Below are 27,425 nucleotides of genomic sequence, written 5' to 3' on the forward strand. Positions count from 1 at the left end.
TTCTCCACTGCAAAGATAAGCTAAGAGATTTTTATTGCATTAATAATTATGGGTATACTAATATCTCAAAATACTGAATTATTTCAGACATACGATTACAATAGTCATACAACGGACGGAGTGGGGACAGGAACCAGCGCGCTGGGGGGCACATCCGTATTGTACATCAAAATCAATGGCAAATATTTCTCCAATTATTCTTAGAAAAATACTAGACAGATTAGAAGCTGAAAAGCTTTGCTTAATAACAACCTGTATATACAGGATAAGCTTAGACCTTCAAAAACCAGGTAAAAACTGGCAAAGTAAAACACAAGAGAAACACGGGTTAACACACGTACTAACCGGCAGCAGATACCGTACCGAGGCATTGTACCAAAATAAAGCATCCACCCCCGCAGGGACGGTTCGTTCCGTCTGTCTTCATCACGACTTCGTTACAGGTAGACCGACTTAGTCTAATGTGGGTCAGGACTGACCCGAGAGCAAAGCTGTCTCACGGGAGGTAAAGAAAGCAAACATTCCCAGCCAGTTTTTGCGTGAACATGGATTGTACTGTTTAATGCAGACCCAAGGCCGAACAGTTTTGGGGGGTAGGTTTTACTAACATTACAGGTTCTCCTCATGTAAGACCGTAAGAATACAATAGTGTTACGAGCCCGGTTCACGTTACACGCGGCAGCCCCCTAGGACACGGACGGCTCCCAGCCGGGGACAAGGAAAGCTCCGTCCCGTGTCGCCAGCGTTCCTGACGGGAGCGTCATCAGGTGCAAGGAACTAGAACAGGTCGGATAGGGGACGTCATGCCTTAAGTCACGCGAGGATGATGCGATCATCTCCACACCTCATCTCCACGACCGAGGGCCACACGAGCACGCGCACCGGCTCCCGAGACTTCCCTCCCTCACAGGCGCGCTCAGAGCTCGCGGCTCCGGAAAAGCTAGAGATCACCTTGTTTAAAACGAAACAATGGAGATTTCAAAAGGAAACTCCGACACTGAACTTTCAAATCTGACTTTGAAAATGAAGTCAAGCCTGGGGCAGGACAGGCCTCAGGCACTTGAGTTTAGAAACGCTAAGATTTTAAGCGCACCCACGAGTGAGGATAAGCCCTAAAAAGGACTTTGGCCCAAGTGAGCTCCCAGTGGTCTGCATGGGGACCTGCAGGCGCCAGGGGTGGGATGAACACATGGGAAGGGCTCAAAGCCCAAAGACACAAAAATGCCCTTGGACTCCACGATCCGCTGAGTCCCACTGCCACAGTTCTAGCAGGAGACACACATGGAGGGCGCTTAGCTATCGGGCAGCGCCGAGACAAAACGGCGATCTCGAGGGTCACATTTTTATCCTCCTTTCGGTGTCAGGGCCCTTCCCTTCTCTCTTACTTTTAGCTGCCTGCAGTTACCAAATCAGTATCTCTGAAAGAAAATGACAGGCTGCCCGAGTCCAAGAGCCATCCGTCCTCTAGTAGGGTTATTGGGTGAGAGGTGACAACAGCAAGTCTGTTCGCCACCATGTGGGGACCGACACGTTACCAAGCCACTTGAGAACATTGGGAAATTCTCTTCTTCCCATCAACTGGCAGTCACAGAACTGGGTCCCCAGAAAGCAAAGTATAGACACCCGCATGCCCTTTAACGAAAGGGAACCCACCACACGCGGACAGACCTTACTGGCTCTTTCTGGCCCTTGAGACACCGCCACGTGCCACTGCCGTGAGCTCCGAAGCCCAGCGGGTGCGCAGAACCGCTGTCACTGCTCGGCCCGGGCGGGAGATGTTCTGATGCCGGGGCCGTGCCCCTCCTCGGGCAAGCTGGCAAGGTCTGGTCCCGCAGAGCTACTCGCTGCCGCTATGGAACAGCACGGGGTGTGCGCAGGGAGTCTGTCCGCGATGCAGCCTCCAGCAGCAGCAGCCTGGGACGCGCCACACTCAGGCACTTCAGGAGGCTTAGCGCGACCTGACAGCGGCAACTCATCTCCAGCTTTCCTGATCTTGCCACAGGGATGGGTGTTTCCTTTTTTTTTAAGGTCTCCTAACGTCACTTAAATGTTCCCAGCCTTACTGATGACCATTGAAAACTGTGAATTCAGAGTTTACAACAAAAACTTGAAGTAATAACTTGGTGTTTTATCCCTTCTTCAGGGCAGTCTCAAAGGTTTTTTTTTTTTTGCTACTAATTTTCATAATTTTCTTATGTTGCACAGGAAATAAGAGTTTCCCCTCTAAACGCAGAGTATGGGGGAAAATACAGACACCATTTTCCAAACAAAAAATGCTTATGAAAAAAAAAAACCCCAGAAAATCCAAAAACAAAAACAAAAACCCTCACCCTATTAACTTGGGTTGAACCAATCAGGCCTCAGAAACAAAGGAAAAAGCCCCCAAGCCCTCTGCTGTAGGTAGCGCAACAGAACATATACCATGGTCTGCTTTGTGTTTGGACCTTACTTCTAACCAAAAATCTCCCTGCCTCATAATCGTTCCAGTGTCCTGTCAGCCTATGTCTGTATCTAGATCCTGAAAGATCTGCACCCCAGTGCTTGCACAGCCCCCTTAAAAATGACAAAAGCTGCCCGTTCCACTTTGACTTAAAAAACCCCCCAAAAACCACACCACAACATATGGATAACGATCCAAATGGAAAAGTTAATGTGCTGTAATGACATTTGTTTTGCAACATCAAAAGCAGCAGATACTGAATATAATTTGCTTAAATCATAAAAACGGAGACTGAAATCTGCATGTATAAATCAAATCTAGGCTCCACGAATTGACAGCTCCCCATAAACACGCAGAAGTATACATAAAGTGCAAAACAGGAAGTACCCCCCGCGAGACGGGCAGCGTCTAGTACTCCCACTCGTCGGACTTCAGGTCCAGATAGCTGAGGATGTTCTGGGCGAGCTTCACCGCCTGCTTCCTGGCGGCCTTACACTTCTCTTCTCCTTGCGGGTCCACGGCGTCCAGGGCCAGCAGCTGCTTCGTGAGCAGCTCCTCTAGCCGGATGTAGTTCTTATCCGTTCGGTTCCCATCAAACGAGAGAACTTCGCCCTGGATCTCGGACAAGTTGCCCAGGATGTCCCAGACCGCTTTATGGGACGGGTGCTCCTCGCAAGCCAGTGTCTTCCTCTTCTCCAGGGCCTCCTTCAGGTCAATGTAGGTTATCAGGGTTTGCACCTCAATGACCGCCCTCCTCCGAGCCTCCCGGATGCAAGGATTTTTCTCGAGACTGACCTCATCCAACTGCCCGATCAGACCCTGCAATTCCATCTTTGAGCTCAGGTACAACTCAGGAGGATTCTGTGCTTGAAGAAGTTCATTTTTTATTTCTCTCATTCTCTTGAGGACCTTTTCTATTTTTAAAATGGAATGATTCTGTCCCAGGTCGAACGCGTAAGTAGTATCTGCTTCCTCTTCCAAATCCAAATATTTCAGTAATTTGTTGATATCTTCCACCACCTCGCGCCGGTAGTTCCTGATCTCCGTCCGCCCGCACACGTCCAGCGCGTCCAGGTCGGCGATCAGGCCCGAGAGCACACAGGAGAGGTGCCTGCAGGTCTCGGTACTGTTCACGCCCATGAGCAGCGCGATCAGGGTGCCCCTGGCCTTGTTCACCTCACACATCACCGAGTTGATTCTGGCGACGGAAGGATGGGCGTCCTCGGAGAGCGGCAGAGAAGGCTGCTTCTTCACGCAGTCTTCGATGATCTCCTGCACCGCGCAGATTTTGGTTAAGGTGTGATACCTCGCTTTCCGCAAGGAGATCTTCCCTCCGGTTTTGACGTGTGTCAGCCTCAGGATGATATCCTGGATGCCTTCTTCAAATTCGTCAGCCACACGGTTGCCCCCACTGTAAAAGGGCACAATCTTCTCCTTCACCAGGGACTGGGCTTCTTTAAAGATGTTCTCTATTTCGATCCGGTGGGGGTGGTTTGCGTTCTGCTCCAGCTCCTTGAGAAGACGCTCTGTCTCTTGGGCCGCCCTCTTCCTCGCTTGCTGAATATCTCCTTTTCCTTCAGTATCTACAGAATCTATTTCGAAAAGTTGTTTCGTTAGAAACCGCTCCAGTTTCTTGTAATTCTTGTCATCTGACAGACCACTGAAGCCAATTACTTGCTGTTCTATGCTTTTTACTTCCTTTTGGATTTCCTGAAGCCTACTGATAGCAGGATGTTGGTTTCCCATATCCATACTTTTGTTGTGTTCGGTTTTACAAGCACTATAAAAAAAATTGACGAGAATGCCAAATTACACAACATTGCTACAGAAAGGTAACCGTATACTCATTTATTCTGAAATTTTCGTTAAAAAGATGTATTCAAGAAAAAGGGCCCATCATTACTGTGATCTAAGCAGTCATACTCAAGTAGAGACAGTGACCAATCCACTTTGCTGAAAAGCACCTTCACAGCCGTGATTAAGAGCAGACAGGAGGGGCATCTGGGTGGCTCAGTCATTAAGCCTTTGCCTTCGGCTCGGGTCATGGTCCCAGGGTCCCGCCATGGAGCTCCACAGCCGGCTCCCTGCTCGGTGGGAGCCTGCTTCTCCCTCTCCCCCTCCCCCTGCTTGTGTTCCCTCTCTCGCTCTGTCTCTATCAAATAATAAAATCTTGAAAAAAGAAAAAAGCAGATAGGATACTGCAGTGGGGAATGAGCTGGAGCTCTGAGCCTGTGAATGTCCTGTGTCCTCAGCCGGAGCAGAGGAGCGTCTGTGCGCACGAGGTCAACCCCCAGCTTGGAAACAGTACAGGAATCTCAGGTAACATTAACCTCGGCCCTGGCTGTTGGCAGGAGCTGGGCGCCTTAGTCGATGTACAGCAGCAGCTCGTTTCACCTTCAAAGCTAACCGTGCCATCCCAGCACCTCCCTGGCCCAGGAGCTATTCCTAGTTTCCAGAAAAAGGAACTCTAGGTCAAACAATTAGCAGCAGTCACCCCGCAAGAAGTCCCGCTTCTGCGTTCCTCCCACCCTTCAGGTGCTTCTGCAAAGCGACCCTGTTTCTCCCCGCCCGCCGAGTCGCTCACAGATCGTCCCTCCGCTGGAAAGGTGAGGTGACTGGCACCGCGTTCAAAGTACCACCTTGGCCTCCGGAGGGCTAGGACCTCCGCAGACCCCACCATGCTCCCCTCCCCACCCCCACCCCCACCCGTCAGATGCCGCAATGCGTTCATTAGCCTCCCACGGAGAGGCCGGACTGGCTCAGCGCATCCCCCCAAGCTCTGAGCTTCTAAGGGCCGGCTCGCGGAGGACGACGGACGACCCGCTGACCCCAACCCCTTGGGGGTGTCCCGGCCAGGAACAGGCCTCCGGAGGCCCCCGAGGGCGGCTGCCCGGCTTCCTTGCCCCCTTCTCGCCCTCCCCTGCCGGCACTTTACCCAGAAGAGGTCTAAGCTGGTTTGGTCTTGGTTTCCCGTGGGTGAGGTGGCGAGGTGGAAGGTCAGCCCTTTACGGGGTGCGGCACCGGAGCTGGGCCCCTAGCTGCATCCCCTCACCCCTGCCGGCTAGGTCTGAACCGGGCGGCCGGTGAAGGGGCCGGCGGTGGCGCGGCAGCTACTGGCCGCAGCGGCCGCTCCGGGGGTCTCGCCCGGACCCCCGCTGCGCCCGCCGGCCCTGACCTCACAATGGCCCGCGCGGGGAGGGGACGGCCGCGCTCGGCCGGGCCGCCGAGCCCCCCGGGCGGGCGGAAGCCCCGAGAGGGGGGCGAGCGGGCCGGCCCGCGTCGGACGCAGGCAGGACGCGGCGCCCGGCCGAGGCCCCGTCGGGCGGGCGCGGGGGGGCGCGCCGGCGCGGGGGTGGCTCGCGGGCCCTCCCGCCGCCGCGCCGCGCTCACCTGTGCCGCCCGCGCCATCGCGCGCTGCGCCGCCGACGCCCAGCGACTCCGCGGCTCCCGCCGTCGCCCGCCCCGCGGCCCCGCCCCGGGCCGAACAGCGCTCGCCCTGGGAAAACGTCCTCCGGCGCCGCGCCGCGCCCGCGCTGAGCCCGCCACCACCGCTGGGCCCCGCCGCCCGGAAAGGTCCGCAGGGCAAGAGCAGCCGCCGGCCTTCCGCCCCCGCGCCGCGTCGCCCGCAAGGCCGGTTTCACGCGGGGAAAGCTCACGGTCGGCCGCGCCGCTTTCTCCCGCCGGCTTTGCGACCGTGCCGTAAGGCAGCCCCTCGCGCCGTCGCGGCTCTGCCGTGCTCTGCGGCCGTCGGGGGACGCTGGCCATGGCGGCCCTGCGGCCCTCGAGGAGGGCACTTGTCCCTCCGCTCTGCCGCGCCTTCGCGGGGTCCGGCTGTCAGCTCGCCCCAGAGCGCGGCGCGGAGCGCAGGGATACTGCGTCCGGCCGGGTAAGCTGGGGTCCTGCAGAGGGCGGGCCGGGAGGGCGGACCGCCAGTGGCGACGGCCCCAGGGACACCTGTGGGCCCCACACCCCTTTGTGCCCGGCCGCGGCGTCAGCCGAACTCTGAGGGAGCAGGGCCCGCGGGGCCGGGGGCGGGGCGCGCAGAGGGAGCAGTCGGCCGCGTGAGGGGCGCCCGACCTCCCGGCCTCGGAGCCCCCGGGTCCGGAGCGCCTGGAGCTGAGGGTGTCGCCGCCAGCCCGGGGCCTGTTGACAGAACCGCTGCTGCGGCGGAGTCCGGGGCCAGTGTGTGCGCACCTGCTCTCCTCCAAGTTGGTGGCCCGAGTGGAAGAGCGCCTCGTGGGCGCCCCGCGTGCTGTCGTCGTGGCCCGGATCGCTGGTGGCTCCCTGCGAGCGGTGGCCCTCGCCGCGCGGAAGCGGCAGACGTGCGTGTCGCGCATGGCAGCTGCTTGTCCTTGCCTGCAGCGACAACGAATGACAGTTCTTACGGCCGCACGGCTTTGGGGAGGGCTGTCGTGTCTGCGGGGTTCTGGGCTTTGAGTCCAGCCATCCGTGACCGCGCTCCGCGAGGTGCGGGACGGCTGCAGATCAGCAGTTCAGACCACGCCCCCGTGGGCCAGCAGCCCGAGGGGGAGGCCGGAGAGCCTGGGGTGCAGGCGTCCGCCTGTGCGAGTTGGTTGCTCTTCGCACGCTTCTGGAGACCAGCTTCGCAGTTCCGTCTGGTTTCCAGTTTCGGCAGGGAGTTAGCAGGAGGACCGGTCCCCGGCTCGGGTCCTGTACAGTGGCCACAGCTGTGACTTCATTCCTGCAGCATAGAAGCCGGCAGCGCGTCGTGCTTGGGCAGGAGCATATTCTACGTGTGTTGGAAACCGCATCTACAGCTGTCCGGAGGGCGAGGACTGACTTTAGCTTATTCCGTGAGCTGGTGCTGGAAAACGGGACCCACGAGGGGCTCCTGGCCGGCTCCCGGTGGAGCATGCGACTCTGGATCGGGGGACTGGGAGTTCGAGCCCCCACATTGAGTGTAGACATTACTTAGACATAAAATCTTGGAGGAAAAAAAAAAAAAAGAAGGTAGAACCCACACACAGTTTTCTTTATTGTTCCCTAGCCTTTGGTTAAATAAAGCAAATCTTCCCGTGGGTCCAACCCTCAGGGTGAGACCTTCCCATTGTAGCCCCAAGTGACTAGGGAGCTGGTGTCTAAGCCTGTGGCGGTGTTGGTTGTGATGATGGCGGCCAGCTGGCCCAGGACTCAGACCTCCTCCTGTTCTAGCGTGTGACCTGTGGTGGTGTGTTTTTGGTTTTTGGTTTTTGTTTTTTAGGATGTGTGCCCTGTTATGCTATGAATGTACGGAACTTAAAGGAACAGTTCTTACTTGAGGGCATTGTGTTCGGTCTGGTCTTTGAGAGTTTGCTGAGTACGCGGCGGGTTCTCTAGATAATTAAATTCCTGCAGCACGGAGAGATTGTTGTTTTTGACTTTGATTTTAAACGTTAGGTCTTCTCAAAAGTAACATGTTGTAAACCTTCTGTTTTCTTTCTTTAAGTAGATATATGTTAATCCTGTACATTTAGTTCACACAGCGTATTTTTAATTAAGTTTTTAAATTTAATTCCAGTACAGTCACCACAGGTGTTATTAGCTTCACGACGTACTGCAGTGATTCAGCACGTCCACACACGGCCTGGAGTCCTCACAGGTGGGCTCCTCAAGCCCCAGTCCCCACCCACCTCTCCCCTGGTAATCGTCGATTTGTTCTCTGTAATTAGGAGTCTGTTTCTTGGTTTGTCTGCCGCTTTTTTCTTTCCTTTGTGCACTACTTTGTTTACTTTTCTTTTTTTTAATATTTTATTTATTTGAGAGAGAGAGTATGAGAGGAGAGAGGGCAGTGGGAGAAACAGACTCCTTGGCGAGCAGAGAGCCTGACGTGGGACTTGATCCCAGGACCCTGGGATCATGACCTGAGCCGAAGGCAGAGGCTTAACCCACTGAGCCACCCAGGCGCCCCTATTTATTTACTTATTTTTAAGATTTTATGTATTTGAGGCGCCTGGGTGGCTCAGTGGGTTAAGGCTTCTGTCTTCGGCTCAGGTCATGATCTCAGGGTCCTGGGATCGAGCCCCGCATCGGGCTCTCTGCTCAGCAGGGAGCCTGCTTTCCTTCCTCTCTCTCTGCCTGCCTCTCTGCCTGCTTGTGATCTCTGTCTGTCAAAAAAAAAAAAAAAGGTTTTATGTATTTATTTGACAGAGCACAAGCAGGGAGAGAGGCCGAGGGAGAGGGAGATGGCAGGCTCCCTGCAGAGCAGGGGAAGCCCCATGTGGGACTCAGTCCCAGGACTCCAGGACCACGACCTGAGCGTAAGGCAGTGCCTTAACCAACTGAGCCACCAAGGCGCCCCATCTAGTTTTAGAATAAATAAATAAATTACAAAACAAGTCAGCTCTTAAATTAAGTGTTCTCTAGTCACTTCACACCCCTTTATTCCTTATCTATGGAGGTTACATCTTTGGCTCCTAAACTTGTTTGCACATTTGGAAGACTAAAAAAGATGTGATTGGTCTGGGATGTGGCCCTGGCCTCAAGATATTTATTTATTTTCTTGGTTTGGCTAGTTTCCCCGCCCCTCTCCCACCCAGCTTCATTGAAGTATAACATCGGATTTTATGGGGGCGTCTAATACGGGTCACAAGTTAGAGAACCGCTGGTTATGTGATATGCATTCATATTCGCTTGTAGTCCTGAATCTCATTAACATAGTAATAATTAGCATTTATTGAGCGTTTGCATGCTCTGCTCTGAAAGCTTTGTGTAGTTTTTAAATTTTATTTCATTTTAAAGATTTTATTTAATTATTTATTAGAGAGCGAGAGAGTGTGTGCATGCACACAAGCAGGGGGAGCAGCAGGCAGAGGGGGAAGCAGGCTCCCCGCTGAGCAGAGAGCCCGATGCGATGCGATGCGGGGCTCCATCCCAGGACCCTGGGATCATGACCTGAGCCGAAGGCAGAGGCTTAACCAACTGAGCCACTCAGGCCCCCTGAGCTTTGCATATTTAGTTTATTTATTTTCACATATCAATGAAGGAAATGCTTTCATCATCCCCATTTTACACATGAGAAGATTTAAAGCATGGATAGGTTGAAAAATACCCTCAGGATCAGGTGCTTGTGCATAGGGAGTATCTGTGTTACACTTCCTGAATCTGGAAGATAATGAAGTAAAATTTTTCTTCTAGTAATTGTGGATAAAAAAAAATAACAAACACGCCCTCAGCATGGAGAGGCAATATTTACAAATGAACAGTACGTGTACTGATCTCCTGTTTTGCTTACATTTTCATTAAAGAGAATGATCTTCAGCCCACACCCCCAACACACAAGTGTAGATCCCAGTGAATATAAGGAGGAAGTTAAATGCCAGATAAATGAGAAACTGGTGAGAGGATTTTAAAATTAACATGGATATTTCTAGTATTTAAAAAGCTTTCCGTATGTTTGTTGGGAAAAACAAGAAAACTGGGGCAGGGGACTTTAAAATCGTGTGGTCAGGGGCCCCTGGCTGGCTCAGTCAGGTGAGCTTCTGACTCTTGATTTCGGTTCAGGTCATGATGTCAGAGTCCTGGGATTGAACCCTACATCCTGTCAGGCTCTAGGCTCAGTGGGTAGTCTGCCCGGGAATTCTCTCTCTCCCTCTCCCTTCGCCCCTCCCCTCTCTCAAATACATAAATAAATCTTTAAAAAAATTATGTGATTAAACTCCATTATTCTCAAGAAAAGGACCCAGGGCTCAGAGAGGTGGAGTGACTGGCCTGGTGTTACCCAGGAGCGCTACAGGGAGCCGTTCTCGGCCTCAGTCTGGTGTTTTCATGTCCCCCATGTGCTTTTTCATCAAGTGAAGCAAATACAGGGTTTCCCCTTACTCTGTTAATGTGCCCAGTTGCACTCATTTCTTTTCTTGTTACTTATAGGAAATTTAAACCATGCAGAATGGGCCTCTTGGGTGGCCCAAGCGTCTGCCTTGGGCTCAGGTCATGATCCCGGGGTCCTGGGATCAAGCCCCACGTTGGGCTCTCTGCTCAGCAGGAAGTCTGCTTCTCCCTCTCCCACTCCCTCTGCTTGTGTTCCCTCTCTCGTTGTGTCTCTCTGTCAAGTAAATAAATAAGTACAATTTAAAAAAACCCCACAACCATGCATAAATGGAAGACTATAAAGAATTGCTCCCTGTACAGTTAGCTATGGGGGGGGGGGTCCCGGGCGTTTATCTCATCTTTACCCCTCCCCTCCCCCTCCAGATCATTTTGTGGCAAATACCGGGATGCATGTTTCATTTGTTACTGTTTCTGTATGTAATATCTAAAATATTAAAATTCCTTAATTGCAGCAAATAGTCACTGTTCAGGGTTTTCCAGTTGTGTTAAGGATGCAAAGAAAACAAAGCATGCAGACCGGCCTGCACATTGCAGTTGATTGATGTGCTTTTAGTTCTCTTTTACTCTGTGGGTTTTGATCGTCCGCTTCCGTTTTTGTAAGCAGTTTGTTTGGGAGCAGGGGCAGGATGTGTCCTGTGGGATCCCCACAGTCCGCACCTTGCTCTTGGCGTCCCCCTGGTCTGATTGATGTCCTTCCATCTGTGTGTTTTCTGTAAATGGAAAGCTGTCATCCAGAGCCTTGACCACGTTCACATTTGACTTTCTTTTTTTTCTTTTGGAGACGACTGCTTCTCAGTTGGGGGTTCGTCTTCTTCCCTTAGGATTGACTGATTTTCTGATGTTAAGTTTCCACGCCCAGTATAAATGCGTTTGGTCCTGATGTGCTGGTCTTTCTGTGCTGCTGACTGTGGTGTGCCGATCTGCCTGGCCTCTGTCTGGATGGGAGATGGGGGACTCCAGCCCTCCAGAAGGTCAGACTTTGAGCTCCCATCTCTGACGCGGCCGGGTGGCAGACCAGGAAACACCAGCAGGAACACTGAAATTTGCCAACATTTGCTCCTTTCATCTTTGCCCGCTGGTTGCCCCAGTGGCCAATAGTGCGACACTTTAACTCAAGAGCTTTGTGGTCTGTATGGCCCGTCCGGGAAGGAGGGCGTGGGGCAAAGTCTTCCGTCCCACATTGGGGCTTGGGGGTGGTGCGCAGGCAGAGCAGGAGTGTGTGGGGAGAGCTCGGGGGCCTGCTGGTAAGCCCGAGGGATGAAGACTGAGGCTGGGCCTACTCAGCAGGACAGAGCCCAGCACAGGGCTGCCTGGCTGGCAGTTTGCACTCGGGAAAATGCCAAAGATGAGTGCCCCGCCGGACACGGTGACGGAGAGTCTGACAAGCAGGTGCATGCACGCTTCTTCCTCTGTGAAGAGGCAACGACATCTGGCTGCTTGCCGGCGGCGCTGCTCGCTTCCAGCTTGCACGGCCGCCTCCCGGCCGGCGCGGAGACGGCCAGGGCGCTTTGAGCTGACTGAGCTTTACAGGCCGATGCTGTGAGAACCATAAATTACAGTGATTACTCTGACCTCAGAGACATTCTTCCTTTTACAGAAGGACTTTTTCCTCCCCCAAGCCCCTTCTCCCTTTTAAATAGCAGCTCTTGGATATGCAGAGACAGCATGTATTTATAGGGGAGAGCGGAAGAGCTGCCTCTGCCCCCGCTGAGATGGAGTCGCTGGGATGATCGCGGAGAGCCGAGCGCTTCGGACACAGCCCGCCCCTCGCCCGCAGCACGTGCGCCATCGCGAAGCTACACACGAGGAGGACTTGAGCTCTCCTGGGGCCTCTTTGAGCTGCCTTCATCTCGTATGGGTCGCTCGGAAAAGCCGTGAATTGTCGGGGCGACTCCTTGACACTTCCTCATAGGCAGCCTGCAAGAAGGAGAGCCTGGGATACGGGTCTGGAAGGTGATAGAACTGGTGAAGCACGGTTGGGGTGACGCCTGTCCATCTGTCCCCATGCTGCTGTCCGTCAGTATCCTCGGTCAGCTTGGGGGAGAGGAGGAACCCCCGGCATGGGATGGAAGTCCGTGGGGTGAGCCTGGGGCGGCCATCTCTGTTTCCACCCACTCGGTCCCTTTGTGTGAATCACCTTTAGTTTCTAAAGACTTTGGGGCAGAAGCCCAGAAGTAGTCGTGGAGGGTTTTTCTTTCTTTTATTTATTTATTTATTTAAGATTTTTTTTTTTTTTTTTTTTTTTTTTTTTGACAGAGAGAGAGAGAGATCACAAGTAGGCAGAGAGGCAGGCAGAGAGAAAGAGGAGGAAGCAGGCTCCCCGCTGAGCAGAGAGCCCGACGTGGGACTCGATCCCAGGACCCTGAGATCATGACCTGAGCCGAACCCACTGAGCCACCCAGGCGCCCAAGGGTTTTTCTTTTAAAGGCTTTTTCTGAAACAGTGGAAACCACAGAGATCACGTATTGTTCTTAGAATGTGGATGAAATGTTAAAGATCGGCGGCTTGCCGTCTTGCTGTAGCTGAGAAGGACTGTCAGGCCAGGTTAGTATCAGAACCGTGTCCGATGACAAGCAGCAGTTTCAGGGCTTAGGGAAGCAGATCAGGGTGTCTTTCTGCCAGCAGGGCCCTGCTGCTCTCTCCCAGCAAGCAGGAATTCAGTCCCCTCTGTGGAGTCGCCAGCTCTTCGTCTGGAACTTTCCACCTCGGCTCTGTCTCTTGTGAGGCGTCCAAGTTCATGAGGGAAGCACTTCAGAAGTACAAGGCGGAAGTAAACATGATCCAATGTGAGATGTCTAAACCCGCAGGAAGAAATGAATGCAGCATGAAGTCCGACCGAGCATGGCTAGGGCGCAGCCGTCCACAGTGCGGTGGGGACCTGCAGCAGTTGTGGCCACGCAGGGGTGACGGCAGTGGCTGGGCTGCTCCCATTGTGCCCCCCCCCCCCGTCCGCAGGTCAGTCTGGCTCCCACATCCCCTGCAGCTCTGACCAGTTCTCCCACCGTGTGTGAATCTTACTGCAGAATGCTCACCGAGGCTCCACTTCTCTACTATCCAGACTTCGGAAAGTCTGGAAACTTGTCAGGAACTAACAGTTAACCATCCTTAGGAACCCCAAATATAGGGGTGCCTGGGGGGCTCAGTTGTTCAGTGTCTGCCTTTGGCTCAGATTATGATCCTGGGGTCCTGGGATCAAGCCCCGCATCGGATTCTCTGCTCGCTGGAAGCCTGCTTCTCCCTCTCTCGCTCCCCCTCCTTGTGTTCCCTCTCTCGCTGTCTCTCTCTGTCAAATAAATAAATAAAATCTAAAAAAAAAAAAAAAAGGATGCAAGATGTAAGGAGCACTGGACAGCGATGGCATTGGTGCCTCAGAACTTCTGGACATTGCTGCTGGTCAGTAACCGCGGTCTCTAACTTGTTGGCTGTCCTTCCGCCAAACAGTTCATATAAATTCAGCTTTTTTTTTTTTTTTTTAAGATTTTTTTTTGTTTATTTGACAGAAAGAGAGAGAGGGAACATAAGCAGGAGGAGCGGGAGTAGGAGAAACAGGCGGGAACCCGCCAGGCAGGGAGCCCAATGCGGGGCTTGATCCCAGGATGCTGGGATCATGACCTGAGCTGAAGGCAGATGCCCAATGACTGAGCCACCCAGGCGCCCCTAAATTGAGCTTTTTTTTTTTTTTTAAAAAGATTTATTTATTTGACAGAGATCACAAGTAGGCAGAGAGGCAGGCAGAGAGAGAGAGAGGAGGAAGCAGGCTCCCCGCTGAGCAGAGAGCCTGATGCGGGACTCGATCCCGGGACCCTGAGATCATGACCTGAGCCGAAGGCAGAGGCTCAACCCACTGAGCCACCCTGGCGCCCTAAATTGAGCTTTTTGAAGGTGGAGTGGATTTCTTGCATAAACAGAGAGTCAATAGGAATGATTAAGACTGGGAAGAACATTGTTCTGACAAGTATGTGTCGGGACTGGAGACTAGACAGATGCAGTCTGGGCTGCCACGGGCTCACAGTCTGGTGGGAGAAGCAGGAACGAACAAGAGCTGTGGGGAGCCTCGGGAGTGCCTGGAGCCTGTCCTTGAACGTGAGGTCTGTGACCATGAGCAGGAGGGAAGGGTGCAGGGAGAGAGTGCACAGGGTCGGGAGGGACTGAAGCAGGCTGCGGTGTCACTGAAGCAGGCGCCTATGGGTGGGGGCAAAAGCCCAGACTGCCAGGCCACAGGAGGGGTTAGACTCTGTCCCGAGGGTAATGAGTAACCACTGAGGTTTTAAGGGAAGGGGGAGCATGGTTTAATGGGGGTTTGGAGAGATTGCTTCGCCGTCTCAGTGGGTGTGGAGCCCGTGTAGACGGGAGGGTGTGGTCCCCAGGCAGCTGGAGCGGCTCAGACCAGCCCATCCCAGAACTGTCTAGGGGACAGAAACCCAGTGCTCATGATCGCTGGCTCACACCCTGTAAACCTCAGCCCTGGAGAAGCTGGGTGCGGCTGTTTGAATACTTGAGTCCTGGTGTGTATGAGGGAAATGCCATGGTTCAGCATCGCCTGGGGCCGGGGCGGAACCCAGGCCAGAACTGTGCAAAGCTGCTTGTTCCAGCCCTAGACACTAAGGCTTGTCAAAGGATAGCATGTGACTCTTTCTAACTTTGATCAGAGGTCTTGCCTCTGTGGCTGCAAGAAAGTTACAGTTAACGTAAGTGAAAATATTGGCCGCCATAGTGCAGTAAGCTAACTTGAAATAGGAAGTTGTCAGTCTCCTAGCGTCGCGCTGCAGAACCCCAGAGGTGATAACAGGAGAAGTGTTGGGGGAAGCTGCGGAGTGAGCTGAGAGGCATTGCTCAAAAAGTGAGATTAGTTGGGCAGATCTTTTTTTTTTTATTTTATTTTTAAAAGATTATTTATTTGACAGACAGAGCTTATAAGTAGGCAGAGAGGCAGACAGAGAGAGGAGGAAGCAGGCTTCCCGCTGAGCAGAGAGCCTGATGTGGGGCTCGATCCCAGGGCCCTGGGATCATGACCTGAGCCAAAGGCAGAGGCTTTAACCCACTGAGCCACCCAGGCGCCCCTGGGCAGATCTTTTAAGGCAGAAACCACACAGTGAGTTTTAGAACTGTGTCTTTAAAAAATGTTTTTCCTTATTTTTCTTTTTTTTTCAAGATTTTATCTATTTATTTGACAGACATCACAGGTAGGGAGGCAGGCAGAGAGAGGGGGGAAGCAGGCTCCCCGCTGAGCAGAGAGCGCAGGCGCCCCTATTTTTCTAATACACATACACTTAATGTTGGCTTGCTTCTAGAAGACATACAGGAAACAAACTTTGCCATTATGTTGATAATTTTGGAAGTTCTGTTAGGTTTCTTCTGTTTTCTCATCAATTATATTTAGGAAGATGAAACCATTCTAGGTATGTGAGTGAACGGTGTTGAGCTGTGGTTCTGCACGGGGCTGGGGGTGGGGGTGGGGAGACATGCCGCTCTCCAGGCCGTTTGGCATCTGGTATTGGAGAAGCAGTAGGTGCTAGAAAGGGTGGTCTGACCCCTTCTGTTCTTCCAAAAGGCCCAAGCTCAAGCTCCTGGTGAAAGATGCCTTCCCTCTCCCAGAAGGGAAAGAACCTTCTTGATTAAAACAATTCTCATCTTCCTCTAGTCTCCCGTGTATTTCAGTTCCTTTTCCACAGTTGGTGCTTTCTGTTCAACCTGGCGTATCAGCCCAGGCCGCTCTCTGGGTCTTCATTTCCCCCGGGGGCCTGGGCACATGTGAGACTTGAGTGTCTTTTATTTATTTATCTATCTATCTATCTATCTATCTATCTATTTATTTATTTGACAGACAGAGATCACAAGTAGACAGAGAGGCAGGCAGAGAGAGAGAGAGAGGGAAGCAGGCTCCCTGCTGAGCAGAGAGCCCGATGCGGGGCTCGATCCCAGGACCCTGGGATCATGACCTGAGCCGAAAGCAGAGGCTTTAACCCACTGAGCCACCCAGGCTCCCCCCCCCCCTTTTTTTTAAGATTTTAATTTACTTATGTGACAGACAGAGATCACAGGCAGGCAGAGAGGCAGGCACGGAGAGAGGAGGAAGCAGGCTTCCCGCTGAGCAGAGAGCCCAATGTGGGGCTCCATCCCAGGACCTTGGGAACACTACCTGAGCCGAAGGCAGAGGCTTTAACCCTCTGAGCCACCCCAAGAGACTTGGGTGTCTTGTGTGGGTTTGTCTTGAATCAATTTAACTCAGGTCCAGCTGCAGACCGCAAGGGGGGTCCGGGAGGGAAGGCTCTGCCTTTTGCATGGTACACAACTATAAATATTTAAACTACTTTTTGACTATATTTCCATAAACCTTCTTGAGTAACCTGGTTAAGGAGGTGTGCAGGGTGTGTTATGCGCCCTTCTGAAGAAAGGCAACGGGGAACTGGGGTGACCAGGCGAGTGTGTTTGTGGTGGGATCCAGAATGGGGAGTGTGTGCAGGCACGTGTTCAGGGACACACTTAGCACTCACACCCCACTGTGAAGAGAGCCACTCGCTGCGTTTTCAGGAATTTTGCTAATAAATGGCTGTTACTGATAATTATATACTGAAATAAATTCAATTAAAAGCAAAGATAAGGGGGCGCCTGGGTGGCTCAGTGGGTTAAAGCCTCTGCCTTCAGCTCAGGTCATGAACTCGGGGTCCTGGGATCGAGCCCCGCATCGGGCTCTCTGCTCGGCGGGGAGCCTGCTTCCTCCTCTCTCTCTGCCTGCCTCTCTGCCTACTTGTGATCTCTGTCTGTCAAATAAATAAATAAATCTTTAAAAAAAAAAACAAAGATAATATGTACTTAAACTCTATCACTTCTGTTTATTTTACTACATTTTACAATGTTCTCTGCTTGTGAGGTTGTTTATGATTGTTGTATCTACATGGTAGAAACACCATATAATAATAGGCTGCTCGAAACTCCACGGTGGAGGTATTTACACCATGGAAATCCCCAAATGGGCTAAATCAGGGCTCAATTTATTACTTGGTTGATTAACTTGACCTAGGGAAGTGAGGGAGAAAAGCTAGGAAGAGAGCTTGAGGTAACGCATGTGTCTTGTCTGTCAGCATCCCACTGTGAGAAGCCCCAGCTGAGGAAGTAGGCTTCTCGCGTTCAGAAACCAAGAAGTTTCTCATGTCATTGGCAAATAGGGCTTGTTTCACTTTTTGTTTTTTAAGATTTTATTTATTTATTTGACAAACAGAGATCACAAGTAGGCAGAGAGGCAGGCAGAGAGAGAGGAGGAAGCAGGCTCCCCACTGAGCAGAGAGCCCGATGCGGGACTTGATCCCAGGACCCTGAGATCATGACCTGACTGAAGGCAGAGGCTTAACCCACTGAGCCAGCCAGGCGCCCCTTTTCTTGTCCTTAATACGGAGTAACGTGAGTCTCAAGTACACTGACTGACACTAACACTCGCAGGCCTGGGTTGGCTAGTAATAGATTTTGGCAGAAATCAGCGAAAGAATGCAGTGAGAGCGCCTCCCGCCTCCGAGGACAGCTATGGCGAGAACAGAGGTACAGGAGCCGGACGGAGGAGTGCTGACAAGGACACAGGGGACACGGAGGGAGGGGACCTTGTGCACAGCCAGACGGACCGTAACATGGCCCGGCCGCTCCGGGGGAGTTTGGCGGTGTCTGAGGTCCAACACAGCGGCCGTGTGGACCAGCAGGCCTGCTCCCGCGTGTGCGGCGCGACCTGAGCGGCTGCAGCAGCGCCAGCCCTGATAGCCCGAGGGGCGCCTGGCTGGTGCAGGCCGCCGGGCGTCTGACTCTCCGTTTCTGTGCAGGTGGTGGTCTTGGGGTCGTGGGATCGAGCCCCCTGTCCGACTCCGTGCTCAGCTTGGCGTCTGCTTGGGTTTCTCTTTCTTTCCCTCTGTGCCTCCTGCTGGTGTGTGTGTGTGTGTGTGTGTGTGTGCGCGCGCGCTCGCTCTCCTCTCTCTCTCGAAAGTAAATAAACAAAAATCTTTTTTTTTTATTTTAAGATTTTATTTATTTATCAGAGAGAGAGAGGGGGAGAGAGAGAGAGCACAGGCAGACAGAATGGCAGGCAGAGGCAGAGGGAGAAGCAGGCTCCCTGCTGAGCAAGGAGCCTGACGTGGGACTCGATCCCAGGACGCTGGGATCATGACCTGAGCCGAAGGCAGCTGCTTAACCAACTGAGCCACCCAGGAGTCCCAGAAATCTTTAAAAAAAAATAGCCCCCAGATGGAAACAATCCAGATGTCCTCAGCTGCTGAATGGATAAAACCAATGTGTACATCCGTGCTATGAAGTATCCCTCAGCCGTAAGAAGGCAGGAGGTTGACGTGGGCTACAGTGCGGGTGGGCCTTGAGAACGCGTGGTGTGAGGGACGCCGGGAAGGAGCACAGACTGCACGCGTCCGTGGACGTGAACTGTCCGCGATGGGCGAATCCATGCAGGGGCACCGTGGGGCTTTGGTTGCCAAGAGCTGGGGAAGGAGAATGGGGAGTCGGTGCCGAGAGGCGGCCGCCTTCTTGGGGCGGGGACATGTTCCCGACTGGCAGTGGTTGCGCACCTCTGGGAACATGCTAGAAACACTGAACTGCATTCTTTATGGGACTCATTGTATAGTATGTGAATCATTTCTCAGACAGTTGATGAGAACAGTTTGTAAGAATCAGTTGGCTGTGGAGCTTACGAGGAAGAGTATCATAGTTCATTATTACCTGTGCAGTGTGTGCCGCACGTCCTGTACCAGCAAGGTACGGCCTTCACGTCCCTTAAACACGGACCAGCACACTGGTGAGGGGCGGCCCCACCGAGTCCTCGCCGTGGCCCCGGGCTGCTCTCTACTCCACGGGCTTGCAGACCCCAGGTCCACCTCCAGCCACAGCCCACAGCAGGGAAAGGCTTCTGGCCCCTCTGTCCCCACAGAGTCCTCGCATCCCCCTGGAGCAGGCCTGGGGGTGAGGTCCCTCCTCGTACCCCTCTGGGGGCCTCCTGTGTGGTTGCTCTGGAAATGCTGAATTGCAGGAACATCTGCACATCTGTCTTGGCACTTTTCCAAGCATATTTTTTCTGTGAAATAACAGTACTTTAATCTGGGATAATTGACATGCATTTAAGTTAAACATTTGTATAACAGACTTGGACCATTTTTAAAATTTAAATTCAATTAATCAGTGTAACGTGTTACTGGTTTCCGAGGTGGAGGGCGGCGATTCATCAGTCTCAAGGAACACCCAGTGTGCATCACATCGATGTGCCCTCCCTAATGCTGTCACCCCGTTACCCTGGCCCACACCCCGCCCTCGTGGTTCTTCAGCTCACTTCTCAAGGGCTGAGTCCAGGGGCCTGAGTGAGTGTGCGCCCACACTGGGACAGGAGGGTACGGACCAGACGTGGAGCCGAGCGGCCGGGAGCGCTTTTGCTGGGGCCTCTGCTTCCTTCCGTGCTGCTGGTGCCCGGTGGGCAGTCATCAAATCTCAGCCATTCTGTGGGCAAAATGATTAGCTTTTATTTCTGCTTTTCCCAATTAAATTGTTGGTGAGCAGCCACGTAGACAAAAAACCTGCTGTAGGTTAACATTTGCAAGCCCTGCGTCTCTTCTTAGTTCCTTGCACCTCGAAATGGTGAGCCTGATGTATTGAGATGCCCTGAAGGCAGCGCCTCCTGAGGGAAGAGGAATGTTCATCGTGTTTGTTGTGATATTTTTTGGGGGTTTGTAAGTTTTAACCTTTCTTTTAATTGACTTTGAGGTGTAATTTGCATACAGTGAAATGAATACACCCATTTAAAATGCCCATTTGGTGAGGTGTGGTTTTTGTTTTTTTTTTTTTAAGATTTGTGTATTTATTTGACAGAGATCACAAGCAGGCAGAGAGGCAGGTGGGGGCAGGCGGTGGCGGGGGGAGCAGGCTCCCTGCTGAGTAGAGAGCCCGATGTGTGGCTCCATCCCAGGACCCTGAGATCATGACCTGAGCCGAAGGTGGAGGCTTAACCCACTGAGCTAGGCACCCCCGTGATGAGTTTTGACAAACACGAATCTTTGCAGTTTTCACCCCAGCGAGACCCCCCCATCTCTAGCAGCCACTGATCTGATTTTTTCTGGAATGCCGCACGGTTCAGTCCCAGAGCACATGGTCTTCCGTGCCTGGCTCTTCCAGTCTGTGTATTGTTGGCTGACTCCTCCGTGCTCCTTTCTGTTGCTGCGAGACGGTGCGTGGGAGACACTGTTATTGGAGGCAGAAGGCAGGGTCAGTAGTTGTTGTTGTTTTAAATAACTTAGAAGAGATTTCTAGGGGCACCTGGGAGGCTCAGTGGCTTAAACCTCTGCTTCCCCCTCTCTGCCTGCCTCTCTGCCTACTTGTGATCTCTGTCAAATAAATAAATAAATATTTTTTTAAAGTAAGGTTTAGAAGAGATTTCTAAATTGAGTGGTATTTTCCCCACGAGTTTTGGTTACTCTTTTAATGGACAAACGGAAGGCTAGTCTTTTGATTATTCAAGTGATCTTTTTATTTTAATACCGAGTTTGCTGCAGCCCAGTTTATATACAGCAGTACTCCCTGCTGACGAGGTGTGCGCCACACTGCGGTTCAAGGTGGAGAACGTTTCCGCCAGCCCAGGAGATGCCTTTGCAGTCCGCCCCTGTCCCCACCCCAGCGCCTGTCCCCCCAGTGTCCTGTGAGTAGAATCCTGCCGTATGCAATGTCTTGATGGTCTTGATGTGGCTTTTTCAGGGAACACGAAGCATCTGAGATTCATGTGTGTTGCACATAGTTCTCTGCTATTGAAGAGCACCCGTTGTGCGGACACGCTGTGCTTTGTTTTCCACTCACCAGGCTGTTTCCAGCTTGGGCAGTTATAAATAAAGCCACTTCCAGCAGTCATAGACAGGACAGGCATTTCTGGGATGAGTAGGCAGGAGTGGGTCGCTGGGTTGTGTGTGAAGCGTGGTTTGCATTCCCACCCGGGACGTGGAAGAGCTCATGTGGCCTGCGTCTTCAGCAGCCTGCAGCGTTGCTGGGCACTTCTGGGGCGGTCTTGGCCATATTGAAAGGTGTGTGGTGGGCGCCTGGGTGGCTCAGTGGGTTAAAGCCTCTGCCTTTGGCTCAGGTCGTGATCCCAGGGTCCTGGGATCGAGCCTCACATTGGGCTCCCTGCTCGGCGGGGAGCCTGCTTCCTCCTCTCTCTCTGCCTGCCTCTCTGCCTACTTGTGATCTCTGTCTGTCAAATAAATAAATAAAATCTTTTTTAAAAAAAATTGGATCATCTGTTTTCTTGTTACTGATTTTTGAGAAATTTTATATATTCTGGGAACAAATCCTCTTTCAGATTTGCGTGTGTTTTCCCAGTCGGTGGCTCGTGCTTTTGGTGTCGTAGCTAAATAGTGGTTGCCTAGGGTAAGATTGTAGACCCTGTCTACTGTTTGAGAAGGTAGAGGTTGTTAGAGTTTTAGAGTGACCCATTTTGAGTTAGTTTTGTATATGCTGCGAAGTAAGCCCGAGGTGGTTTTTCTGCATTCAGGCTGAACTAGCCCGGCGCCGTGGCAGAACGTGCTGTACGCACTGCTTGTGTTAGTAGTGTTACGGTTCCCTCAACTTGGTGTCCTCTGACACGTGGTATTAAACAGAGGAAGCCAATGGGGGACTCTAATAAGTCTAGACTGTTCGTTACATATATAGGGATTCGTTTAGTTTATGTTAAAACCCTGTGCATTTTGTTAAAGGTCTCAGGATTCTGCCCTCCAAGAAAATCTTGCCATGATTGGATAGGACCCCCAGATAAACATTCAAACCTTCGACCCGTTCACTTCTACGTCCCCAAAAACGAATCACCGTTGGAACAGAAGCTAAGACAATTAAGACAAGAAACACAAGAATGGAACCAACAGTTCTGGGCAAAGCAGAATTTGACATTCCGCAAGGTAAGCCTGGAGCAGAGGCTGCGGGAGGGAGAAAGAACAAGGGTGGCCACGTGGGGGCGCTAAGTCCCCTGCTGTTCCGAGTCCCGGTCCTGCCTCCTCCCTCCCTCCCCACCCCTGCCCTCGCCCTCCCGCCCTCCCTCTGCCGGGCGTCTGAGAACGGACGTCGGCCGGGATTCTTCAGTCAGTATTGCGCCTGTCCGGCAGCACTAGAATATGTGTGTGTGTTTATGAAAATAGGGGTTTTGTGATGTGATCTCATTCGGAGAATTCAGAGCTCTCAGCAGCGCATTGTTAATGAACTACATGAGAAAGAAGTAGAAATGCTCGAATCCAGCAGGAACGGATTTAAGCTTTGTATGTCCAGCTGTTGGGGCAGGCTGTCTCAGACGGACTGTATCCATCTTGCTCTGGATTCATAAACAGACAGGACCTCCCAAAGTTTAGTAAACATCTTGTTTTCAAATCGTGCTTCAAGCATGGGACTTTGAACCAAATTCAGGCGGCTTAAACCGGTTTGGAGTTGGGTCCTTTCTCAGAAATCTCCAGGACACCTCGAGCCGCGTCCTAGCCCAGGGAAGATGGCGAGACGAAGAAAGGGCGTTCTGATGCTTGTCTTCTTTTAGGAGAAAGAAGAATTTATTCGCTCGAGACTGAAAGCTAGAGGCCTGGAACCCAGAGCTGGATCAGGTTCGTCCCTTTGTCCTTTCTCTGCTAACGTGGTGTGTGTGAGGGACTGCGCGAGGCGAAAAGAGGGCGCCCGTGTGGCGCAGCCGGTCCCGTGTCCGGCTCTTGGGCGTGATCTCGGCGCGGTGAGACCCAGCCCCTCACCGCAGGCCCGGCTTGACTTCGTGGGCAGTCTGCTAGAGATCCTCCTCCTCCTGCCCCTCCCTGTGCCCCTCCCCCCAAAGAAAGGATGTCCACGGGAGGAGAGAAACCCCGGGGGCGAGTTGTGGTCTCCTTTGGGACAGGTGCTCTGAGCGTGTAATGGTGGGTCTGCCCTCCTCCTGCTCCCTCTGTTCCCCTTGGGGGAGATCGTCCTTCTCCTGATTTTAGGTCTTGCTGATCGATGCCTTCCCTCTGACCTTTGAACTTCTGTCCCAAGGTCCCCTGGTTCTGCAGCCTTTTCTGCGGAAGAGCGCCGTCTCTCTCCTAGACCAGCTCCACTCCGTGCGTTCTGACCTCAGCTCAGGCTGGTGCCCACCAGCCCCCCGGGAGTCGCAAACGTCACGGAAGCCCTCCTCAGAGCCCCCCCATTTCTCTGTGAGGATTTCCTCTTGCACATTTCCCAGCACTCGGAGCGCTCCCTGACTGATACACCGCTTTCCTTCTGGCACTTGCTAATTCTGTGACCGCGGTGGTAGCTTTCTGACTGGTTCTGTGACCTCCAGTCTTTAAATCAGGGGTCGGCAAACTTCCTGTAGTGGGCGAGATAGTAAGTAGTCTCATTTTCTGGGCCGTGTGGGGTCTCCATCTCGGCTGTTCAGCTCTGCCACTGTGTGAAAGCGGCCATGGAAAATACGTAGACTAATGGGCATGAGTGTGTTCCAGTAAAACTTGATTTCCGAGAGGGCAGGCGGTGGGCCGCATTTGGCCTGTGGGTGTAGTTTATCAACTCCTGCCTCAAATTCACTCTGCAGTGCAGCCAGACCGTCCTTCCCCAAGGGCAAATTTGACATTTGTTGCTTAGCTTAGGTTTTCAGACTCCACATGACTACAGAATGGCGGCTGTGCTCTGGGTCTGGATTGAAGGCCGCCACGGCCCTGCCTGGCTACTCTCCGCACCTCGTCCCCCGTGCCCTGTGCTCGATGTGGCGAGAACACTGTGCTCTATTAGTCTCTGCTCCCCTGAGCCACCTGCTCTTTTCTGGATAGAAGATCCAGAGTAACTTTGATCATTTTCTCTTGCCGTCAGTGTTAGGCCTGAATAACATTTCATAATGTTTGTTAAACAGATTTCTGCTGTCAAAACGTGATTCTCATGGAAAATCAGAAAACCATTGGCCCTAAAAGCCATGTCTCTCGTTGGGCTAAAGCGGGGTTCCCTCTCTCTCTGCTAATCCTTAGTGCGGCCAGAATCAGTTCAGGATGGAGAGCTGCGGAAGCCGGACCACATGGTGGCGGGCTCTGCCGTTGGCTGCCATCAAGGTGCTGGCTTGGCGGGCTGGAGCCGGCGGGAAAGGATGCTGGGTCCGGTCCTGACAGCACGCGGAGAGTAGCGGCTCGCAGTTTCAGCCCGCAGCTGCGCTGGGTGCTACGCTGAGTCCTCTGCTGCGTCTTGTGTTTTAGTTCCCACCATGACCCAACGAAGTGGCTCCTGCGACTTTTGCCATTTTAGAGATGAGGAACCTGAGGGCAAAGTATGTAACCAAAATGACACAGTAAGTGGAGGGGCCTAGATTCTGGCCTAGTGACTTGGGTTTCCGGCGCTTGTCTGATGTGATCTTGCCCCAGTGGCTCTCAGCTTGCCCTGTGCTGTCCTGGCCCCGGACCGTGGTCACAGTTGCCACAGCCCTAAGGGAGGGGCATGCCAGCCTCAGGAGTGTGCCGTCAGGGTCGTCAGGGTCAGGGAGGCTGTGACATAACCACTCTCTGAACAGGTGGGAGAGGTGGTTTTGAGTCTTGTCATTAATATCACAGAGTTCCTGTAGATGGCGTTACCATGTACTGGAAGGTTGGGCTTAAATCAGATCTTTTAATTAACTTGGTAATGAAACAGGAAAGAATGTATCAAGGAAAGGGACACCATAAGGGGAGGCACCCACTCTGTTAGCATTTCAACCGTTTCCAGGCTGCGGTGATGGTGGTGTGGGGGGTAACACAGGCGTGTCGCCTCCATGGGCCCAGAGTACACGAGTACGGGGTCCTGCAGACTGAGGGAGGAAGAGGTCTGTTCTAATTAACGATGACGGAGAATCTGCTTCTGGCCCGAAAGAGTAAATTTGGATTCATGGCCCCTATAATATAAATAGGTTCCAAGTATTTCAAGAAGTTAATTATTAAAAATGAGTTATTTATGGATTAAAAGTTAAATATTTTTTTTTTTAAGATTTTATTTGTTTATCTGACAGGGATCACAAGTAGGCAGAGAGGCAGGCAGAGATCCCAGGACCCTGGGATCATGACCTGAGCCAAACACAGACCCTTAACAACTAAGCCACGCAGGTCCGCCTAAAATTCACATTTTATTTACAATTAGTAGTAGTCAGCATTCACAGGATATGTGCGATCATCACCATATTTCATTCCAGAACATTCTCGTCACCACAAGAAACCCTGTTCCCACTGTCAGTCAGTTCTCTTCCTCCCACCGGGTCCTGATGGCCGCTTAATCTGCTTTCTGTCCTTATGGACTTGCCTGTTCTGGACCTTTCCAGATAAATGGAAACATAATATGTGGCCTTTGTGTCTGCTTTTGCTCTTTTTAAGATTATGTTTATTTATTGAAAGAAGGAGAGTGCGTGTGAATGGCAGGGCGTGGGGGGAGCAGAGGGAGGGGACATGCAGACTCTGCGTGCTGAGCGCAGGGCCTGCCGTGGGGCTCGATCCCGTGATCTTAAGATCATGACTTGAACCAAAATCAAGAGTCAGACATTTAACCAACGAACCAAAATCAAGAGTCGGATTTAACCAGCTTAGCCACCCAGGTGCCCGTGTGTCTGCCTTCTTCCCTTAAGTGCATGTTTTCAGGTTTCGTCCATGCTGTAGCATGGACCAGGATTTCAAAGATTTTTTTTGGCTGAATAATAATCTCTGGTGGGGATAGACCGCATTTTGTTTGTCCATCAGTTGATGGGCATTTGGGTTGTTTCTGCTTTTTTGACTTATGAAGACTGCTGCTGTGAGCGATTGTGTATCATACCTACAAGTGGAATTGCTGGGTCGTATGGTAACCCTGTGTTTAACTTTTTGAGGAACTGCCAGGTTCCTTGCCATAGTGCTGCCCTGTATGACGTCCCCCCGGTCCCCCCGGCAGTACGTGAGGGTTCCAGCTTTCCCGTGTTCTCCCCAACGTGTCCTGCTGTCTGTCTAACCATCCTAAATTACGGCCTATGATTTTAGCTGTCCTGGTGGGTGTCAGTGGTATCTTACTGACTTGATTATTTGAATTTCCCTGATGACTAGTGATACCAAGTCTCTTTTGTGCTTTTTGGAGAAATACCTATTCAGTTAATTTGCCCGTTTTTTTGTTTTTTTTTTTTAAAGAATTTATTTATTTATTTATTTGACAGAGAGAGATCACAAGTAGGCAGAGAGGCAGGCAGAGAGAGAGGAGGAAGCAGGCTCCCTGCTGAGCAGAGAGCCCGATGCGGGACTCGATCCCAGGACCCTGGGATCATGACCTGAGCCGAAGGCAGTGCCTTTAACCCACTGAGCCACTCAGGCACCCAATTTGCCCGTTTTTAAAGTGGGTTATTCTTTTTTGTTGTTGTGATGGTTTTTTTTTTTTTTTAAGAATTTTTTTAAAAAGATCTTATTTATTTATCTGACAGAGAGATCACAAATAGGCAGAGAGACAGGCAGAGGGAGAGGGAGAAGCAATCTCGGAGCCCAATACGGGGCTCAGTCCCAGGACTTTGAGATCATGACTGGAGCTGAAGGTAGAGGTTTAACCCAGTAAGCCACCTAGGCGCCCCAAGAATTTTTATTTATTTATTTGACAGAGAATGAGAGAGAGAGCACAAGCAGTGGAGTAGCAGGTAGAGGGAGAGGGAGCAGCAGGCTCCCGGCTGAGCAAGGAGCCCGATGCAGGGCTCGATCCCTGACTCTGGGATCATGACCCAAGCTGAAGGCAGACACTTAACTGACTGAGCCAGTCTCTGTGATCTCTGTCTGTCAAATAAATAAATAAAATCTTAATAAAAAAAAATGATGGTGTGGTGCTGACACAAGGACAGGCCTCAGAGTCCAAAAATAAGCACAAGCATTCACGAGCAGCTGATTTTCAGCGAAGGTAACAAAACAGTTCAGTGCGGCGGGTGGTTGTGTATGGAGCAGCCTCTTCAACAGACGGTTCTGGAATACTTGAAGGCCACATACAAAAATATAAAGTTGGTTCCCTACCTCACACCATATACAAGCACAACCTCAAAATGGGTCAAAGACCTAAATGTGAAAGATAAAACTAAAAACCTCTTAGAAGGAAACAGGGACAAATTTTCATCTCCTTGATTTAGTCAGTACATTTTATTTATTTATTTTTAAAGATTTTATTTATTTGTTTGAGAGAGAGAGAGAGAGAGATCACAAGT

The 27,425-nt window shown here is 51.9% G+C and overlaps 2 protein-coding genes across 6 annotated transcripts in view; one reads left to right on the forward strand and one right to left on the reverse strand.

The window, feature by feature from the left end:
* On the reverse strand, positions 1-7,110 carry BAG5 (BAG cochaperone 5). 3 transcript variants are annotated; one of them, XM_059183265.1, is made up of 2 exons: positions 6,635-7,110; positions 1-4,220 (listed from the first exon to the last, which is right to left on the reverse strand). In XM_059183265.1, the coding sequence occupies exons 1-2, from the start codon at positions 6,775-6,777 to the stop codon at positions 2,849-2,851; spliced, it is 1,515 nt and encodes a 504-aa protein (XP_059039248.1). In that variant the 5' UTR covers positions 6,778-7,110; the 3' UTR covers positions 1-2,848. The 3 variants fall into 3 exon arrangements, with proteins under 3 accessions (XP_059039248.1, XP_059039250.1, XP_059039249.1); XM_059183267.1 differs by lacking the exon at positions 6,635-7,110 and adding an exon at positions 5,831-5,938; XM_059183266.1 differs by lacking the exon at positions 6,635-7,110 and adding an exon at positions 5,376-5,747.
* LOC131837036 (cytochrome c oxidase assembly factor 8) overlaps positions 6,081-27,425 on the forward strand; it is a 23,963-nt gene continuing 2,618 nt past the window's right edge. The window contains exons 1-4 of one of the 3 annotated variants that reach the window (XM_059183280.1): positions 6,081-6,326; positions 21,979-22,176; positions 22,800-22,863; positions 23,279-25,211. In XM_059183280.1, the coding sequence (XP_059039263.1) occupies positions 6,204-6,326; positions 21,979-22,176; positions 22,800-22,863; positions 23,279-23,484 (591 nt within the window). In that variant the 5' untranslated portion in view covers positions 6,081-6,203 and the 3' untranslated portion in view covers positions 23,485-25,211. Of the gene's footprint in view, positions 6,327-21,978; positions 22,177-22,799; positions 22,864-23,278; positions 25,212-27,425 lie in introns of those variants that run through there. The other 2 variants (XM_059183282.1, XM_059183279.1) reach the window with 2 other exon arrangements.

This window comes from Mustela lutreola, chromosome 7, assembly GCF_030435805.1.
Source record: "Mustela lutreola isolate mMusLut2 chromosome 7, mMusLut2.pri, whole genome shotgun sequence".
In the NCBI taxonomy this organism is placed as follows: domain Eukaryota; kingdom Metazoa; phylum Chordata; class Mammalia; order Carnivora; family Mustelidae; genus Mustela; species Mustela lutreola.

Bases quoted from the DNA above. Each gene is read 5' to 3' on its own strand.
- BAG5 (XM_059183265.1), bottom strand. From the start codon at position 6,777: ATGCGCGACACGCACGTCTGCCGCTTCCGCGCGGCGAGGGCCACCGCT. The intron at 4,221-6,634 runs GTGCGCACACAC...TTTTTTTTATAG, and splicing joins ACCAACTTGGAGGAGAGCAG to TGCTTGTAAAACCGAACACA.